Genomic DNA, 20,148 nt, shown 5'->3' with positions numbered 1-20,148 from the left:
GAAGAAAACATTAGTACTGTCATTTATATCTAACCGTCATCATGACTCCTCGTGTTCCGGCACGAGTTATCTCATCTTGCCAACTCTTATCTCTGGACTTCTCTTCTTGCTGTATGCCAAAGCAACCGTCACGCTGTCTCATGCATATATACAATCAAACAAACACACACCCATCATAATATAAAATAACGCAAATGCACATGCATGCAATGCCAAACATATCAATAATCTAACAATTTTTCCAAGCAGTATACCCGACCATCTCTAATAGATACCGTTCCCGACCAATCATCACCTGCCGGCCCTCAGTATACAAGAAATTCCGAACAAGGTCTAAGAGTCGGGGATGTTCGACCTCAGGCAGATTGCGCAGGTCTGCCAGAGTCAAAGTGATCTCCGTATAGTCTGCGCAGAAGCGGAACAAATTATAATGAAAGTCCTTGGGCACGGAGGAATGGGTCGCGAGCCAGCCGCAGAGGGAATCGAAGAGGTGGTTATGGACGATGAAACTAAGCAGGGAGTCGAGGGAGGACCAGTCGACGTCGATCATAGCGGTCGGATGAGGCCCGAGGGCGTTTTGCATGGCAATGACGGACGCCAGCGTGTCAAGGAGGACGCTGTCCTTCTCTTCGTCGTCTTCTTTGCTTGCTTTGAAGTCGGGGATCAAGCCCCAGTGGGGCTGCTCGGTCACAATGGGACGGTCGTAGCCCAGCTGGACTCGCCAGAACTGGTTGCAGCCTACTTCGAAGATCATGCAGGGGATGAGCATTACGTATCCCCACCACCGCTTGCAGGTGAGCATGGAGGCTGCTCCTGCGACGAGGCCTGTGATTCCGCTAACGAGCGAATGTAATTGGAAATATTGGAAGCGACGGTGGAGGCGATCGCGAAAGGGTGTGATGGCGGAGGAACGCGTGCATGCACGGTCGTGTCCGTAGAATCGCCAGATGAGGTAGAGGGACCATACGGCGTTAAGGACGCCGTATGCTGCAGCGAAGGAGTTGCCCACAAAGCCAGACAGGAGATTGCTGATATAATAGATATGGCGATGAGCTCCCCAGATAGCCATTATTGTACCGGTGCCGACGAGAAGGGCACCGATGCCCAGGAAAACATCCATGACGACGCGATCGATGAGTTCGGAGCCCAATTCGCGAAAACTGACGCCAAGGCGGCGGTCAATGAGCCGGACAGAGGCCTGATCGACGGGGACGGAAGGGGGCAGGTTGAGGTACTGCAGCCGCAGAGCGTGGAGGTATTGTCGTTCTTGCTGCAGAATGCGGACATTTCGCCAACTAAGGATGCCATCCCAAAGGGCAGCGACACTGATGAGCAAGGCTAACGGGCCCCCGATGGCCATGAAGATAACCGCATAGAGCGGGACTGGCACATCGTTCCACACATTAGCGGCGAAATCACCCGCGTTGGCGAACTCTAGAAAGCCCACGCTGGCCAGTAAACTGTTCCGGTACCACGCCGGGCTGATGACACGGAGTTTCCGTCGCTGGCGGACTAAAGTGACCCGGGAGGGAGGCAAGTCACTTTTTTCATGCTCCTCATGATGGAAGGCCTTGTCCGAGACCAGAGGAGATAAGGTGTCCTGCGAGGGGGGCATTGGGTGGTTGGGTCAGGAGACCAGAGGAGACAAGCTCCTCTCGCGCGTGTGGGACCGGCAGGATGGAAGGGTTGGACACCAAACGCGACCGAAGGAAAAGAGGGAAGGGGAAGGGGAAGGGGAGAAAAGGGAAAAGGAAGGGAGTAGAAGGGAAGAGAGGGAGAAGAAGAAAGGAGGAGAGGAGAAGGGGAGAAATCCGGATGGGGAGAAGAGGGGAGGGAGAAGAATGGATGGTGGTGGAACGAGTCAAGCCGGTCGGTCGGCGAGCGAGTCAAGCAAAGCAAAGCAAAGTCCAAGCACAAGCCAAAAAGGCACCAGAAAAGCAAACGCAAAGCAAGAAAAAAAGCAGCTCCACGGAAGGCGCGGGATGGCCCGGCCCTGATTGGCTCATGGCCCGAGGGGTTCCGCACTTGGCGTGCCTTATAGGGCTGAGCCAAGTCGCGTTTCCTCCCCGGTATCTTACACTGTTTATGTTATTCTCTTTTTGTGTTTTGTTGTATTTCGGGACTGGGTCAGGTCGTGCTTATTGTAGGATACATAGGAAGGAATCAGGTGGGGTGGGCTCTCTTCGAAGACAGAATTGGCATGGTAGGGTGAAGTGGAAGGAGTCAAGGGAGAAGCGAGGAGACGGGCAGCCAGGCATCCGTCTTTCCCGTTTCTGTTAGATGACGACAGTGAAAATTCTTCCATCATGTCCTTATCTCTCTTTCTCCACCTCTAAGATATGCACACAATAAAAGACCACTGCGCCAAATCATCATTGCAAACTGAATAGCTACTGCTGAGATACAACGCCGGAAAATTTTTGTCTGTCCTAATATCATCATAGCTAAGTAGTCTGCCATGGAGAATTACGTTCCAACCTTTGGGAAATATATCCACTAGCATATACACCCTGAGTAAAGACGCCTAGACAAAAACCCCTTTCCCCTCGATCAAACGGGCCATATCAGCGAGTCTCTTGGTAGCCACCAGCTCGGTTACTGGTAGTGCGACCTTATATTGCTCCTTGATTGCGCGCTGCAAAATCACAATCAGCAGCGATGTACCCCCAACTTGAAAGAAGTCAGAGCTGGGAGTAAGGGTCGGAGTGGCAGAGGCACAAAGGACACCTTTCCAGACCTCGGCAAGACTGGTCTCCGTCGATGTCATTTCTCGGCTAGTCGGGGTCACCACATTAGATTCATCAATAGGCAGCTGGCAGATGGCAGTTCGGTCCACTCTGTAGTGAGAATCCAATGGCATTTCCTCCAAGACTACAATAGCCGACGGAACCATATAGTCTGGTACGGGCAGACGCATCAAGAGGTTGTCCAACAGCATTTCCTGGGAGTTTTTCTGAGACGTCGGATTGGAAAAGACAACATGAGCAGCTAAAAATTGATCCTCACCATGTTCTCTCAGGGTGACCGCAGCATTGGTTAAGAATCCCCCAGAAGCCTCGATCAAGGCGTTTTCGACCTCTTCTAAATCAACCTGGAAGCCGCGAACATTGACCTGAGTGGCACCATCTGAACGGCCAACTAGGACAAGGGCACCGTCCTTCTGTAGGTAACCACGGTCTCCAGTGCGATAGACGGTTTCCCACTTGTTGGTAGTGAAGTTGCTGTCCCTTTGAGAAAAGGGAGACTCAATAAACCTCTCCTTCATTGTACTATACATATTGCCATAGCAATCAGCAATACCAGCGCCCCCGATGAGCACCTCACCTGGGACACCAACTGGAAGAGGCCGCAGCTCGACATCCACGATGTAGATTGCCTGGTTGGGTGAAGCATACCCAGCGGCGACGGGTGACTTCGCGTCTGACTTGCGATACTCAACTAGACCCTGCCAAGTGGAACCGAAACATGTTCCAACCGGACTGTAGAGGTTGAGAAGCTGGAGAGACGGGCTGTCAAGAGCACGGAAGCTTTGCAAGAGCTTCTGAGGGACTCCTTCACCTGTCGTAATGGCGAGGGTCCAGCGAGGACAATTTCGAAGTTGTTCCGCTGCACAGCTGAGCCAATTCTGGTATTCGGATGGAGCCGCCAACGTGTAACTGATGTTTTCTTCTTGCATTGTTTTGGCAATCTCAACGGGGTCTCCCTGTCTGTTGGCGGGCAGGATGATCAAGCTTCCTCCGTTGCACAATACATCGAGGGTTTGCGTGAGCGACAGATCAGTGGAATTGGCCGAGTGCTGAAGCGCGACTAGTGGTCTCTCGTTCGAGAAGTTGTACTGCATTGAAGAGGCCTCAAGCTGGGGGATGATGCTTGCATGCTTGACTAGGCTAGGCTCAAAGGTAGAGCCACCGGTTAACAGGATAATAGCAGGCGAGCTACCATCTGCCAAGTTTGGTGTGCGCGGAATGTGCTGGCGTGTAGCCACTGAGGAGATATCCAACACCCTTGGCATGGGAGCCTGAAGGGATTTGGCCTTATCGACCGTAGATTGATCAACAAGTAGCAATAACGGTTAGCCTTATGGATTGCACCCTGTGCCCGATCGATGGAGATACGATGATCAAACGGCATATAAACTGCACCAACACGGAAGACAGCCAACATTGAGCAAATCGAATCAACACTAGGCTCCTGCATCACACCAATAACAGAGCCCTTCGGGGTCCCTGCCTGGCGCAAAGCCGCGATAATCGAGTCAATGCGGCGGCCCATATCGTTGTAGGTCAAGCTCTTGCCACTGCCATCCTTGAGGGCAAGGTTGCTTCCGTTTTGCTGGATCATCTGGTCAATCCTATGAACAACAGTCCGTGGCCATTTCATAGGCGCTACAGGACCTATGGAGAGATGTTAGTTAGTATTTAGAAGGCTAGAGGAAGGAAGGATGACATACCTGTACCAAGTTCCAGCGCCCGCGAAATATCTTCGGGTGGCCACAACTCAGAAGTTGCTAGAGGTACATCGAGGTTTCTGGTGAGCTGCTCTAGAAGATAGACAAAGGATTTGACAAGAAGATCTGCGTGCTCCTGGCTGTATAGTCCTTGCTGCACCTCCAAGCCGACGGCAGTCTCGCCCGCACAGTTTTCGGTAATGTCCAAGTAAAGGTCAAGTCCGGTACAAGAATTAAGGGACTTATCTGGATTACAGGTAGCATTGCACCATGTAACCTGATCTTGCCTTTCAACGCAATGCTGTATCATTGCCTGGAACACCGGTGGAACATTTGCTGAGCGGTCCAACTTGAGTTCATTGACGAGGACATCAAAAGGCACCGCTGAATGCTCTAGAACGCCCTCAATTGCATTTCGTACCGTATCAAGATAAGGCCCAAGCTTTGTGTTGATGCCTGGCCTCTCCAGCCGCACTGGCAACGCGTTATGCGCGCACCCCATGGATCTTCCCAGAGCCAGGTCGTTACGGTCGGCATCGATGCCAAGCAATACCTGGTTGGTGTTGGGCAACAGACGGAACAGAAGCACACCCAAAACGGCAGTATAGAGGTCAGAGGTGGCCGAATGCCTATCCTGTGAGATTTGTTTGAGCAGAGAAGCCTGCTTCGACGAGAGACGCATATCCGATCGATGGGTGCTAGATGCTACGGTCAATGACTACTCCTTTGTCGCACAGACGGTACTTACCGGTATTGAGTTTGAACTGGTCTGGCTGGGGCCTTGGAAAAAGCAAATAGTTCGAGTGGGTGGTTTTCTTCTTTGATCAAGGCTTTGAAATAGTCAATATGTTTCTGGAAACGCCCTTCTTTGTAGTCCCGAAATTGCGCTTCCGCAAAGAAAGAGTATTGAGCCTCTTGGGGAAGGCTAGGTAGACTTTGTCCCAGATAGGCTTGATTCATCTCGTCGAGCAAAAGCGAGGCACTGCTATCATCGAAGGTGATCGGATGATTGCCAATAATCATATAGTGTTCTCTGTTAGACAATGTAAGAAGACGAGTTCTCACAAGCTGCCAATCACCGAGATCATAGGCATGGTGTCGCATAGCATCCAGCTCCCGGTTTACCTCCTCCTTGTTGGTGATTCGCTTAGTCTCAAGCTGAACAATAGACCGCGATAAGATTCCCTGCATAGGAACGTCATGGTCCTCTCCTCCCCAGAAGAATCGGGTTCGCATTGCCTCATGTCGGTCCGCAACCGTGATGACTGCCTTTCTCAGTCTGGGCAGGTCCAAGACACCTTCAATGTGCCAGCAACGTCCCATGTTAAGGGCTGAAGGATCTTGTAAGGCATGCTGCATGAACCAGAAACGGGCTTGGCCGAAGGACATAGGAACAACTTTCTCGGTGGCCGATTGGATGGTGGACTGGCGCAGATCCAAGTCGATCGAAGGTTCGCAGGTGCTCTCCTCTTCGGGCTCAGTGTCACTGGTTCCATAGTGGGATGATGTGTCCACGCTTTCACTGTCAGAGCTGGACGAAATTAAGTCCTTGCTTTCTGACAGAGGGATGGCTGACTCGACCACAGACGTTACAGCCGCTGGTGCTGCTGGCTTCCCGCCTACTGACTGATCTTCGTTGGAAAGGTTTCTGATGTCGACTACAGTTTCTGGAATATCTTGGAGACAACCCTTAATCAAAGTGACAATGGAAGAGCCACCCAATATCTTGATAACTGGCATATCAATCTCCAATTCGCGGTCAAACCATTCGCGGATGTCAATTGCAACCAAAGAATCGATGCCTTGTGCAACTAGACTGCTGTTGACATCGAGGGGCTGTTCTGTAGACATCCGAAGTAGGGTTTTAAGTCTTGCCGTAAAGGCATCTAGATAAACAAAATGTTAGTTGGGTCTTCATTGTCCAGTCAAAGAAGTTAGCGGTATTCTTACTGAGCACGACCCCTTCGACCTCCTCCATAGAAACGGCCTGCTTCAACAGGCCTCTGATAGAGGAATCCCCTGCGCCAGCACCCGCTTGGCCGTTGACTCGCTCGAGGTTAATGTGGCTAAAACGAATATCACTCCTGTAACGGTTACGAGTAATATCACTCAGAACCTTTGGCGCGCAACCAGTAATCAATTCCCCACGATCGTGACAACTCGCTTGACCCTCCTTAATGGCCTCAGCGAAGGCATAGCGAAAATCCGTCTCAGACATGAGGGAGACACCCATGGAAAGGAACTTATCGCCCATGGTTTCGTCGGTGCGATCAATGTAACCCAAGCCCATGAGGGGACTGTAGGCAATAACCGAGCCAACAACTCCACGCTTACGCCTATTAAGCGCTAGACCAGCCATGTACATGTTGGCCGCCGCATAGGTGCTTTGCCCTGTGTTACCCACGACGCCCGCAATGGAGGAAAACATGATGAAGAAGTCCAGAGCAGTATCATAGAAAGCTTCATCCAGTAATTTGCTTCCGAGGACTTTTGGTTTCATCGACCGTTCCATGCTCTCAAATTCTACGTGGTCGAACTGCACATCCTCCATGATCATGGCACCATTAGCCACACCGGCGATTGGGGGCATGCTGCGCCTGATCTCTCGGAGACAGCGTTGAAGAGAGTCGCGACAGGTGATGTCCCTAACGTAAAACCTGGATCAGTATAATTCATAGTCAGAGAAGATAGGGAATATTACAGTGAGAGCGGCCGAACAGTCGCGCCTAGATCTTCAGCTTTGCGAAGGAACGCAGGAGTAACTTTGGGGTTACGGCTTGCCAGGACAATGCAACCAGCCCCTTTACGAGCCATCCAGTGGCAAAGGGACTGACCAACTTCTCCAGTGAGACCAATCATGAGATAGGTTCGATCACGGCGGAAAATTGGGTCAGCGTCAATTTGTCTTAGATGAACAGGCACCGAGGGAACGTTCCAGTCAACCAGCTGGATGGCTTCTCTCACCGGATTGTGGAACGAAACCTCACCCAGCGGAATAGGATCGATCAACTCCAAGGCCAAGCTAGACGTGGAGGCTGACTGCCACGCATTTTGGAGAAGTTCACGGAGGACAGCCGGCTCAACCCCCGAGCGGGTGTATAGCTGGTTAGCGAAAAACGTAGTCGCCGAGGCATGCACGCCATGCGGGGGGACACAACCTGCAATGGCATCTGCCACGCGGGCACCCAAACCATTAGGGGCCTCGAGGTTGACAAAAGCAGAGACCTCGCTAGGCATCTTTTCTTTGACTAGGCGAGCGGGAAGGGCAGGGTGCAAGTACGTCCAGTTGGAGTTACGGCCAGGCTGGCAAGTGGTGAACCACACATCAAGCCGGTCTTTCTCCGCGGCATCCAAAAGAGCGGCATGGAGCAAATTGTCTGGTTCATGAACCACTAGGGTACCATTCTTGGGTACCATAGCCAGCATCTGCTGGGTGACAATGTGGGTGGCCACGGTCATCAGAGCCAAGCGTCCAACCTCAGGGGAAAATGGCAACTCGATCTCCCAACCAGGCTCTACGGGTGCTGGAGACTCAGAATACTGAGTCAATGCCGAAACCATAGCTTGGGAATCATCCTGTCTTGTGCCAATGCAGAGCATGAAAGAGCCATTCGAGCCAAGCTTGAGGAACTGCAGTATAGATTGGCACACACGGATTGTTGGCAGTGTCACGGCAACCCGCAAGGACGAAACCTCCTCCAACTGGTAAGATTCACCTGTGCTGGCCAATCGTAGAGTCGACACGAATGGGTTGACCTCGTGCACAATGGGCCGACGGACAGAGTTGAACCGCATATTCTCCACCTCATTTGAATAAAGGCGCGGGATAAGAGTCTGCTGGCCTTCTACTGCCACTTCGTTCTCATAACTCCATAGCAGCTTCTCAGTGGAGTTGTCCGGCGACCAAGTAAGAAGCAGTTGGTGTTTCAAGAACGTCTCACACACCAGACATGCAGTGCCCGGATTAATAGAATCCACATCCAGCAACTGCACGTTTAGGTCTATCTTTTCCATTCGGACCACTCGCACGATGCCAGAATCATAGTAGAATACGGGTCGTTAAAGCGAGCACCCTTGGTAACCCATAATACCCTTGCTGCCTGATTCCAAAGTAACTTCAAAGCCTCCAACTTGTTGGCAGTCCACAACTTCATTACTAGGCCATCTAGGTCGGCGAGACTAAGCACGGTAGCTTTGGATGGAATGGACGTAGTAATCAGGGCCTCGAGGGAATGAAGACGAGTCACGACTGGAAATTTGGTCGATAGCAGAGCAGCAATCTGCTCTACTAGCTGCACAGTGGCCAAAGACCTCCCACCAATAATAACTAAGGGTGGCATCTCGTCTGGGAGCTCCACTGATGCACCCAACGGATTCCGCAATAGCCGCACACGTTCATCCTCCGCTTGCGCAGCCCAAACCGGGATATCATGGAGAACATCTTCCACGGGGGTGCAGGTGTCAATGCCAGAAAATTGGCATTGGCCCAGGAGGTTGTTCCAACTGTCTAATGTTAGCCGCCCCGAATCAGCGCCGCTCCACTATTCCGGGCAATCGCTCATGATAAGACCGAGGCGCAATGAATCATCCGCAAGGGGACTAGCGCTTATAAGATATCCACCAGGCTTCAACAGTTGACGGATATTGGACAAAACCTGCTCCTGGTTCCTGGCCGTCTGGAGACCATTACCTACCAAAACGAGGTCATATGTTCCGGCGGTAAAGCCTTGAGCGGTAGGATCCTGGTACATGTCGAATGTCTTGAAGATCATGCGATCTGCGTACTGATAGAAGCGAAACTCGGCCTCACTGAAGAGGTTATCGGACACATCGGTAAAGGTGTACGAGGAGAAGGAGGTCCCCAGCGAGGAAACGATCATTTCAGTCATGGCTCCGTTTCCGGATCCTGTATAATATTAGCGTCGTCTTCCAAGCCGAAGAGTAGATATACCATTTCCGAGAATATGCATGTGCGCGTAACGGTGGTTGATCTGCTTGACCAAATCGGCCAGACGCTCATGGACCCGCTTTATTGTGGGGGCCTCCTCATTCATGGAGATATAGTGCGCCAGAATGCCCTGTTCATGAACGAGGTCGGGAAGACTCGGGCCAATCTCCGCTACCAATTTTGCTTCCACTGAGTCCGGATGACTGTTATCAGAATTAGTGTCCAAACGGTCCCTAGGGATTGCGTCGCCGAGGTGTACTTACCGGCAGCTCAATTGCTCGATGAGCTGCTCTGAGTCGGAGATCCATTCTTTAGCAATGAAGGGGTGCTTGCCTACCGAGACCCGATCGATAACAGATGCTGCCCACTTGAGCAGCTGCTGATGGTGTGGCAGCGCCTGGCTTCGGTGCTTCGGAGTACTCATCTCGCACAATTTGCGCAGGTAATACAGGGAGATTCGCTCCACATCTCTTGTCACTGCTGGATTCAGAGATACGGAGGCCTTGCCATCCCCCGTATTCGCACCATTGGGGAGTGCCGGTAGCCACTCTATGTGGCCCAGCAGCTGATTATCGTCCTGAGCTTGGGCAGGACTGAATGGTGCTAGCACGATGCCTTCTGCCTGGAGAAAGCTATGCTTACGGTCTTGGGTAAGAAGATGGAAAGACCCCTCAATTATGTTAGATACCTGATCCGCAACGTGACTTTCCCACGGAATTATCTTTTGCTTCGAAGCTCGCTTGAAGATGAAATGGGGGTTGAATTCCATCGACGCGATCCGAGTCGGCACATGGAGGGACCAGAGACGCCCATCCTGGGGAGCCGAGTACGCCACTATGATTGTCTGTATGGCTGTGTCTAGCATTCCCGGATGCAAGATGAGCTGATCATCCCAAGCGTCGTCCGACTGGTCGATCAGTGTACCGCGAGCAAAGTCTAGGCGTCGTTGGATGCTGGTAATTCCTTGGAAGGGTGGAGAGTACTGATAGCCGATGTTTCTCATTTCCGAATAGAATCTTCCGGGGTTTTGCTCGTTTATATTGTAGTGATCATCATGCTCGAGTAGCGGCAGTTTCTCGGGATTAGATCTGCCCAATTCGACTTCTATGGAGCCTTCAACATTTACCCGCAACGACAATTCTCCTTGGGGTGCTGACTCAACCGTAAATTGGGCTTTGATATGCGAGTCATTGAAGGCCAAGATTTGCAAATTGGAGATACACTCAATGCTGGAACTGTCATCGTCGAATACAATTGGGCGTTTTAGCACTAAATCAGTCAACCGGAATAGTGCTATGGCAGCATGCCCAGCCACCGCTTTAATTGCTTCCAGCGCCATGACAATGTATGCAGTAGCAGGTAGAATCAGCTGGTTTTGCAGTCGATGCCCCTGTAGCCATGGTATCTCTGTTGGCTTCAAGATGTTCTTCCATTGTGCATTACCGGGGCTTCTCGTGGTAGTCAGACACGAACCTAACAATGTATTTGGATATGCGTCTGACAATCTGTTAGCCTTCCATGTGCGACATTCCACCCAGTAACGATTTTGGTGGTCAAATGGGTAGCTTGGGAGATCGACAAGGAGAGTCTTGGGTTCCTTGTCACCGGCCAGAGCGCTCTCCAGCCCATCGAAGTCAACCACACCCGATCCAAGCTGGGTCCAAAGATATCCCACAGCGGCAGATAGCTCATCTATGTCATTCTTTCCACGGCCGAGAAGTCCAGTATACGGAATCTGCGTTTGCACCTCCCCTAGCGAATCCAACGCAGGACCCTTGAGTGCCGGGTGAGGGCCCACTTCAATTGCGATGTCGAGTGTCTGAATCTCCTTGGCAGCCCTGGTGATGGCCGGTAAGAAAAGCACAGTCTGTACCATATTGTGAACCCAGTACTCCGGGGTCAGATTGTTGGCATCCATAATGGTATCACGGTAAACACTGGAGAAGCACGCTGGTCGGTCTCCCAAAGGCTGTTGGACTGAAATACCACAGCGCTCCATAGCCTCGAGATATGGATTGGCGCAAGGCAGCATGTGGTCTGAATGATAAGCCGTATCTACCCGTAGACGACGAGCGAATTTTCCTTGGCTAGTGCAGACGTCTACCACTGTCTGAACAACGTCCTCATCCCCGGACAGGGTAATGCTAGATCCCGAGTTTAGCGCCGCGATGGATATTTTGCCCTTGATTTCCTCCCGAATTTCCTCTTGATCAAAGACCTCTTGTACATCTTCAGCTGACACACCGACAGCGGCCATGCCACCCTTCGCACCACTTGGAGAAGCTGCGAGCTTGGCACAGACACCACGGAGATATGCCACGCGGATAGCATCACAGGTTGACAGGAGACCAGCGGCATATGCTGCACCAATTTCACCTGAATTTCACTTAGCATAGATCGTACTATACTGGGTGAATATTGCAAACATACCCGAAGAATGCCCGACGACTGCGTCAAGTTTGATCCCTGCTGCTTGAAGGAGATCAACCAGGACAATCTGGACAGCGGTGCAAAGAGGCTGAGATATAGCCGCTTCCAAAACTCTAGAGGATTCCCCTGTGGCCAAAATCTGGTCACTAATCGTCCAATCCGGGCGGTCATCTTCAGGGAGAGTGGCGAGACATTCATCTAAAAAAGCAATTTTATCGCGCACAAAGCTCGACGACTCCAGCAGGCGGGCACCCATCCGGGGCCACTGAGCACCTTGACCAGTAAATACTGCCAAAAGGCGAGGCTCAGTCGATTGGGTGGACCGAACACTCAGGTCCGCGGGCTCGGCATGTAAGACACTACCCATTTGGGCGATAATGCTCTCATAATCCCGCCCAGTGATGGCCTTCCTGTAAGGCAAAGTTGAGCGGTGATGTTGCAGCGTCCATGCAAGATCACGAAGGCTGGTTTCGGGCCTATCTACCAGGTAGTCGCGATGCCTGGAAATCATTTCCCGCAGAGAGGCAATTGAGTTCGCAGAAAAGAGCAAGGGCGTGTATAGTGTGGTTGATTGAGACGGTGCGGACATGATTGTCCCAGGAGGTACGTAAGACTCCATTATCGCATGGGCATTGGTGCCACCAAAGCCTATTTGTGCGCTTTAGCCTTCTTGCATCATCGTGTAGTTGTCTACCGATAAGAAAACGGCAATTGCCTTACCGAAACTGTTAACACTCGCTCTCCGCACCTGAGCAGGCTTCAGCGCCGGCCACTCCTTGACGGAGGTTGGGACTTCGAAGGCGCCGTAGAATGGCTGGATGTCAGGATTGAGCTCATTAAAGTGCAAATTTGGAGGTACTTGTCCATGCTGTAGGGCCAGTAAGTGCTAATGACACTGGCAAGTCCCGCCGCGCCCTCCGTATGACCGATATGTGTTTTGATCGAGCCTACCAACAGCTTCTGCTCTGGTTCCGTCTCCTTCGTGAAGAAGGCATGATAGATGGCGGTTGCCTCTTGCGGATCTCCCGCCTTGGTTCCCGTGCCATGGGCGTGGAAAAACTGCGGCTGGTCCAGCGGGTTGTGTACATCGAGCCCGGCTCGGCGGTAGGTATCACGAATCAGCTGCGCCTGGGCAATGTTGCTGGGCATGGTGATTCCAGAGGTCCGGCCATCCTGATTAACGCCAGTCTCCCGGATGATGCATTCAATATGGTCATTGTCTCGCTGGGCCTGACTCAGCGTCTTGAGCACGACACATGCAATACCCTCCCCACGACCATATCCATCCCCAGCAGCATCCCACATCCGGCACCGGCCTTCTGAGGATAGCATGCGGAGGTTACTCTCAGATATATAATACACTAGAAATAATGTTAGGTTATCGGTTGGGCCGAACAGGGGATGGGTACAGTTTTGGTGCCCACATACTTGGAGAAATCAGAATATTAACCCCGGCTGCTACGTCTATTCCAGACTGGCCACTCCGCAAGGTCTGAACCGCCTCGTGAATAGCCACCAGACTCGATGAGCATGCCGTGTCGATGTTCATACATGGACCGTGCCAGTCGAAGAAGTATGAGACTCGACTAGCTACAATACTTCGCGACGAACCCGTGGCCATGTAGGGCGGTGACTCATCGAGTTGGGTCTGGAGCATGCCAGGCCAGTCATCGCACATCTGGCCCACGTATACGGCTGTGTTCGACCCGCGCAACTTCTCCATAGGTAGACCAGCAGCGGTTATGCCATCGTAGACAGTCTCCATGAGAAGTCTCTGTTGCGGATCAATACATTCGGCTTCTTTCGGGAGGATGTTGAAGAAGTTTGCATCGAACTCGCCTATGTCTTGCTCTAGTAGATATGAAAACTGGGCATTGCTAGTGCCATGGTGTGTTGGCTCGGGATGGTAGAACGGGTCTGTATTAAAGCGGTCTTTCGGAATCTTCTGCAAGATATTACGCTGTTGCTTCAGCATCTCCCAAAGCTTTGAGGGAGTATCACAGCCTCCGGGAAACCGGCAGGCGCTACCAACAATGGCAATGGGCTCTTTGGTTTTATCCATGGTGACTCGCAAAGTCTGCTCTGGGTCAATGGGCTTGTGGCTGCCCGGAGGTCAAGTAGAAGATGGGATGCAAATTATATGGACAATTTCGAGGAGACCGGAAGCTCTACCCCTGGTTATAAGTTTGGACTCTTAACTACCATGCTTCTGAGGAGAGCCCAGACATGTTTAAGTTCTGGGCGATGCACAGATCTCTGGGCAGCGTAACTATTCTGGGCTAGTGATGCCCGTAGCTGCTCAACGTGACGTCTCTCACCCTGCAGCGACTTTTGGTGAGCTACTTTAATCTTTGTTTTACCCTTCTTAGACCTCATGCACGCATACGTACTATTTTTTGACTCCTCCCCCTTCTCGAATGGGGGATCCTCATTCTAACCCGACGCAGTTTTTCACATGACATCTCAACTGCTGGCCACTCTATCAGGTCAATGCTACACCCACCGTACCTTGGGAGCGGTGTCTCAGCAATGACATGGCTGATGTGCGATATTATACGAAGATCAACAGTACCTCCGCTAAAGCTCGGGGAACAGCTCTGGTCGGGAAGAAATACTGGGGGAAATGTCTGAAAGTTACGTCGAGCGGAAGAGTGGATATCTACCGAGCCTGCAAGGTATCGCGCTAGCACCCGACAGTTATGGACCTATCAGGACAGTGGATCTTGTATACAAACCTTTCAGAATGTGCGCAGAAGAACATCTATTCCGGTTCCGGCCATGCCTTGGATGTTTGCGGTCTGCAATGTCATAAGCATCCTACTTGGGGATCTAGTCGAGAGGTATTCTTGTCCCGGCCTGGAAGCTGTGCCTGTACTGAGTTCGATAGAGTTGTGGATCTAGGTATGGTCATTTGGACAATCATTCACTACCAACTAAAAAGCAATGAATGTAACAGACACTAAGTAGAGAGGCTTCTAGCCATATACCTAGGTTAGTTTAGGAAAGTTTGACATTGCATTGCGGGAACTTACTACTTCCTTATAGTCCATGCAGGCGGATGAACTGAACCAGTCAGAACCCATCGACGGGGTTAGGGGGCCAGGCCTCGAGAAGGGCACCCCAGGATTATCTCAATGCAAGTGACACTAGGAGCTTGGAGACTGCATATTGCTTGTTCGTGCTCGATCCCCCGCAGGCCTTCCGGGGTTTCGGCTCACGTCGCCATGCAGCATGCAGGCGACAAGACTCTACTCTAAATACCGCTTCGGACCGGCGCAGCTCATTTAGAGTAGAAATAAACCGAGGAAAGGTGGATTTCCAAGCTACCGGAGTAAATCATACATAACTGATCAGGAAGCAGGAAGCAGGAAATGCGCGAATATAATTTCATCAGATGGTCGGAATCGGAAGGAATGAGAGAGGAACAAAGAAGGAGAGAGATGAGTAAGTAGCAGTGGCATGTTTACCGCCCAGTCACATGCTTCACCATGGGCGGGTGGGATCCTTCATCAAATCTGAGTTAGACTGACCTTCCAGATTGGGGCAAGCTATCCGAACTCAGTTACTCGGGCTCTGACAGGTTCGATGGATATCTGTCATATCGTTCTCTGATAAAAGCAACATTTAATAGCTGTTAGGTGGAAGGCTCTGCATTACAGGGGCACCATTACTACTCAAGCTTTCAGGTATGACATGGGCTGTCACTCCTCATGTGAGAAGAGAAATCCACAATTACTACTATCGTTACTGCTACATTGACTAGGCAAATCAAACCCACTACAATCGATCTTCACTTTCTTTTTCTCTTTAATGTTCTTTCAAGTATGCTTACTTATGGGAATTGACCAAAGTCAGTGTTAGCACTAGGCTGCGGGATGTTCAGACAAGTCCCAGAACAGCAATCCCTCAGTTACCTGTCATATTTGCCAGCATTGTGTCTGCAATAAGAATACTTCATTGCATCTAATGTTGCTAACTGCATATAAATGGCTTGAACATCTTCTGGGTTGCAACTTCCTGGATAGACAGATGTCAACTCGTCCGCTTGGTGTATCACTTGTAAGTAGTGATGAGTATTCCAATAGTGGCAACTCCAACTGTACAAGACAGTGATGGCGGGAAATCTTCTGCAACCACACCAACATTTACCCTGCAGTTGATAGCTGTTCAAGAAAGCTCACCGCAAGATTCGACAGCTAACACCATCCCCTCTGGGGTAACTATTGGAATCTGTCACATGGGCTGAATCCGGCCTTTGACGTTGCTTATCTATATCGCCGGCATTATTTCACTCTTTTCTCGTTACTCCGAAGTTATAGTTGTTGAAAAGGTTCTTTCTACCTAAAGCTTGGAACGATTCCGTCCTCGAAGACCGATATCTCTTAGTCCACCAATTTAGCGCAAAACGTCGTTATCATCCACATATATCATGGTTGCAAAGTTGAACACACACCTAGCAGTGGTAACGCAAGGCCCGAAACAGGCCAGATTGGTGACCGATCGACCAATTCCCAGCCTGCGCGATGATTACATGCTCGTCAGAACCGTAACAGGTAAATACATCATCCACCTATTCTTTCCATTGCTTCAGTGACCCTCATTGTCGGCTTCTTCTTCTCACACCATAATGCAGTGGCTCTCAACCCGACAGACTGGAAACATATCGACTTAGTGCCTAGTGATGGATGTACCGTGGGCTGTGACTTTGCCGGCATCGTCGAGGAGGTCGGTCCCAAAGTGCCCGAGAGATTCCAGAAGGGAGATCGGGTACTGGGCCTCACACACGGATGCAACGCCGTCGAGCCTGAAGATGGCGCGTTTGGCCAATATGTCATGGCCAAGGGAAATGTGCAGCTCAAGATTCCAGGATGGATGAGCTGGGAGGACGCTTGTACGGTTGGGGTCGGATACACGACCGTTGGCCAAAGTCTATATCAGAATCTTGGAATTCCAATGCCTGGAAAGCCGCGGAGCGCTACTACACCGAAGACGGTCTTGATTTATGGAGGATCGACCGCGACAGGTACCTTGGCTATTCAGTGTGCTAAGCTATCCGGAATGGAAGTGATCACGACGTGCTCGGTCAGCAATTTTGACATGGTCAAGGAACTCGGGGCGGATGCGGTGTTTGACTATAGCAAGCCTAATGCGGCGGCCGAGATTCGGAGGTATACCAGGGATAACTTGAAGCTGTGCTTTGACACCGTCGCAATGGCTACCTCGGCTCAGTTTTGTGCAGAAGCTCTGACCAGTAAAGCTGGAGGCCGGTATCACACACTACAGGAACTACGATGCCCTCGGCGAGATGTCCGGTCCACTGTCTCAATGGCGTATACCGTCGTAGGAGAGCCATACACGATGGGACCCCAGAAGGTGCCCGCCAAACCAATTGATGTGAAGCATCACCTGGTATGGCAGTCAGTGTTTCAGGACTTGTTAGACCAGGGTAAAATCAAAACCCATCCGGTGTCTAAGCAGCCATATGGGCTCAAGGGAGTGTTGTCTGGACTGGATATGTTGCGCGAGAACAAAGTACGAGGTCAGAAGTTGGTTTACCGGGTGGATGAAACACCACATCAATTTTAGTTTCTATTTCTGGTCGCATAGCTGTATAATGAGATGTGGAATATGTAACAATCAAGCACTTATAAGTACATGATCATCCGGATGCATGCAATACCTAAAGCAATGATTTACACGATAAACTCTAAACGGCGCCTACTGTAAGCTGTCACAATCCATAGCATCCGCTGTCACCATGTCCCGTATCAATCCTGGAGACATATCAGACACATCCAATGGTCGGACCCACATCATATTGATCGTGGAAGTGCTTTTTACCTGGTTTTCGGGTGTTGTCCGTCCACCACAACTACGACTATAGAAGCTTAACATGTTGGCAGATCTCTCAACATAATTCAACCTCTCCACTATAGCACGCTTGTGATACTTCATGCTGTTCTAGCAGGAATAATGAGATATCCAAAAGCCTGAAGTCATTGGCAACCCTTGTCCTAAGCGAACCAGCAGCCTTCAGTTGAACTGGGCAATTTTGCGTCCGGGGTATGACGAAAATAGTACTCTGCAGCAGACTTAGAGTAAGCCGTTGCCTGAATACAGTCTCTGTTGATTCTTGATCTCCTTTCCAATTTTTCTTTTTCTACAAGATATCTTGAGCGGTTCCACATTGTCTGGGATGATACGTAGTCGCAACTGCGATCGTCCGATACAGCAAATAGTCAATGAAGAACAAAGAGTGGCGGTTTATTGAACCCTCGAAGTCTCCAATAAGCAAGCTTCCAATAGAAAGAAGGCTTGTTTTTGTCTCAAAAACCTAACTAGTAATATATACGATAAGTTGCGAAGAAGAAAACAAAAGAGAAAAATCATGTTCCTCCCACTCTCATCGCGCGTATAATGTGATTGTACAACATCCTTGTAACTATTCAATAATGGACAAGCTCGAGAGACTACGACGAGCCGGTTAGTGAGACAAAGTAAAAGCCATACTAAGGGACATCATCTGACGAACAGCCAACAGGGCCCCTAGAGGAGGAATTCTTCCTCGCACGTGCTCTGACCGAGCACGCGCCAACGTGGCAATATCGGCAACCTATATCCTACCAAACGCTTTCACCCTGCCCATCCAAGTATATGTATATAAAGCACTTGGAACATTGATCAGCAAAAATGCTGCCCTATCGGCAATCCCGGTCAAAGACGACAACGATACCTGGTTCTTCCGGCTCCCAGAAATCGACCTCAGCCAGACTATATCCTTCCAAAAGCGTACCCGCGACTATACTGCTTAAGAGAAGCCAGACACTGAACTATGTGAACTACTGCAGATCCATCAGAAAGCCGAGTTCATAGCACCCCTGCCATTCTGGAGACTGCCAGATCATCTTAACAGAGCCGAATGAGCAGCACTTCACAGCGATATATATATTCCACCATGTCATTGCGGATGGCATGTCAGGAAAGGCCTTCCACGAGACATTCTTCGAGGCATTACATGATGCTGCTACTTCCCTAGCCTTGGGAGAGGCTACAAGACAGGTGATCCCATCACCTAAGCTTTCTATGCTGCCAAACCTGAAAGCGGTCCATCCGTGCTCTATGGGCTTTACTTCCTTCCTTAAGCAACTTTTCCGGATTAAAATATGGCACTATCGTGATACGGGTCTTTGGACAGGTCCGAAGTCGTTTACCCCATTCGACATTGAGATCCGCCAAATTGTTATCTCTGAAACAGTATCCACAGCGTTGAGAAACCGATGTCGTCAGAACCAGGCTACTATAACCTCGGCCATACATACAGCGGTTGCACGCAGTCTCCTTGCGCATCTGCCAGAGGAGTGCACCAGACTACAAGCTATCGGCGCCATGTCATGCCGACGGTGGCTGAAGACAGAAAGGGGAATCACAGATCAGTCCATGGGTGTCTGGGCCATGGATTTCAAGGAAAGCTTCATTCGGGAATAGATGGATCAGTATCCTCCTGAGAGCTTTCCATGGGATGCCGCGAGGCAATCCTGCGCAACTATCAAACAGGTGCTCGGACGGGAAGGCAAGGATAGCAGTTTGGGTTTGCTCAGATATGTGGATAGCTGGGGTTATGAACAGAGTAAGATAGGCGAGGACCGAAATGGAAGCTTCAAAGCATCGAATTTGGGAGCTGTGAAATCAGTCCCGGAAGGAGATTCGTGGCCGCAGATTAGACGGGTGATGTTCACTCAGCCGTTTGATGGGCTGGCTGCACCTTGAGCCGTGTCTTGGATCACTGGGGGAGATGGCTGTTTGGTTCTGGGGATTATGTGGCAGAAAGGCCTTGCAGAGTCGGAGATGTTTGAGGGTGTTGTTGGTGGGATTGCTAGAGAGTTGCATAGTGCTGCCAAATGATCTACGGAGTCATGCGTTCATGAAGAACATCCTCTAGAAGATATCTTAGATGGAAAGCAAAATTATTCAGCTCTGAAGCTGAGAGTATATTTACTCAATCTAATGCAGCCGCTTAAACGCGTGACTCCCAGCTACTAGGACTTATTCATGATATGGTCTTTGAAGATATATATTGACAATAGTCCCCTTTCTTGACAGCCTTAGATAGACATTAACTTTTTAAAAAGTCTCTCAAATTTACTAGACATCGTTGCTTCATTGTATGCCTACAGGTAAAATAAAATATCTCCAAGAGGAACCTTGGACTACTCGTAAGCCAAACCCACAAGCCCCCACCCACCTTTCTTGAACAAATAAGGCTTTCCTGATGGCAGAAAGCCATCATGCCACTACGGTCTACGGATTACTGTCTGACATGAAC

At 50.5% G+C, this 20,148-nt stretch overlaps 5 protein-coding genes across 5 annotated transcripts; 2 read left to right on the top strand and 3 right to left on the bottom strand.

Annotated features, from left to right (window-relative positions):
- Positions 1–16: 16 nt before the first annotated feature.
- BO83DRAFT_376827 (uncharacterized protein) lies at positions 17–1,866 on the bottom strand. The gene has a single exon (XM_025530826.1). It carries the CDS (start codon positions 1,613–1,615, stop codon positions 230–232), a length of 1,386 nt encoding a protein of 461 aa, XP_025390208.1. The 5' UTR covers positions 1,616–1,866; the 3' UTR covers positions 17–229.
- A 159-nt stretch (positions 1,867–2,025) lies between these two features.
- Positions 2,026–2,695, bottom strand: BO83DRAFT_376826 (uncharacterized protein). The gene has a single exon (XM_025530825.1). The coding sequence runs from the start codon at positions 2,303–2,305 to the stop codon at positions 2,084–2,086; it is 222 nt and encodes a 73-aa protein (XP_025390207.1). The 5' UTR covers positions 2,306–2,695; the 3' UTR covers positions 2,026–2,083.
- Positions 2,026–13,887, bottom strand: BO83DRAFT_406874 (uncharacterized protein; the record flags this gene model as incomplete). The annotated part of the gene is made up of 15 exons (XM_025533909.1): positions 2,026–3,984; positions 4,071–4,394; positions 4,451–5,145; positions 5,196–6,333; positions 6,398–7,092; positions 7,149–8,469; positions 8,520–8,950; positions 8,990–9,353; positions 9,399–9,598; positions 9,659–10,027; positions 10,379–11,771; positions 11,826–12,473; positions 12,546–12,693; positions 12,720–13,186; positions 13,254–13,887. 15 exons carry the CDS (start codon positions 13,885–13,887, stop codon positions 2,525–2,527), a joined length of 10,287 nt encoding a protein of 3,428 aa, XP_025390206.1. The 3' UTR covers positions 2,026–2,524.
- Positions 13,888–16,254: 2,367 nt separating this feature from the next.
- On the top strand, positions 16,255–17,411 carry BO83DRAFT_308630 (zinc-binding alcohol dehydrogenase family protein; the record flags this gene model as incomplete). The annotated part of the gene is made up of 2 exons (XM_025527375.1): positions 16,255–16,378; positions 16,459–17,411. 2 exons carry the CDS (start codon positions 16,255–16,257, stop codon positions 17,409–17,411), a joined length of 1,077 nt encoding a protein of 358 aa, XP_025390205.1.
- An 866-nt stretch (positions 17,412–18,277) lies between these two features.
- On the top strand, positions 18,278–19,729 carry BO83DRAFT_406872 (uncharacterized protein; the record flags this gene model as incomplete). The annotated part of the gene is made up of 5 exons (XM_025533908.1): positions 18,278–18,308; positions 18,411–18,614; positions 18,718–19,268; positions 19,311–19,550; positions 19,650–19,729. 5 exons carry the CDS (start codon positions 18,278–18,280, stop codon positions 19,725–19,727), a joined length of 1,104 nt encoding a protein of 367 aa, XP_025390204.1.
- Between the last annotated feature and the right edge of the window lie 419 nt (positions 19,730–20,148).

This window comes from Aspergillus eucalypticola (genome assembly GCF_003184535.1).
Source record: "Aspergillus eucalypticola CBS 122712 chromosome Unknown BO83scaffold_7, whole genome shotgun sequence".
In the NCBI taxonomy this organism is placed as follows: domain Eukaryota; kingdom Fungi; phylum Ascomycota; class Eurotiomycetes; order Eurotiales; family Aspergillaceae; genus Aspergillus; species Aspergillus eucalypticola.
Note: the sequence above shows the minus strand (reverse complement) of the source record. Positions and strands in the feature narration are given on the sequence as shown.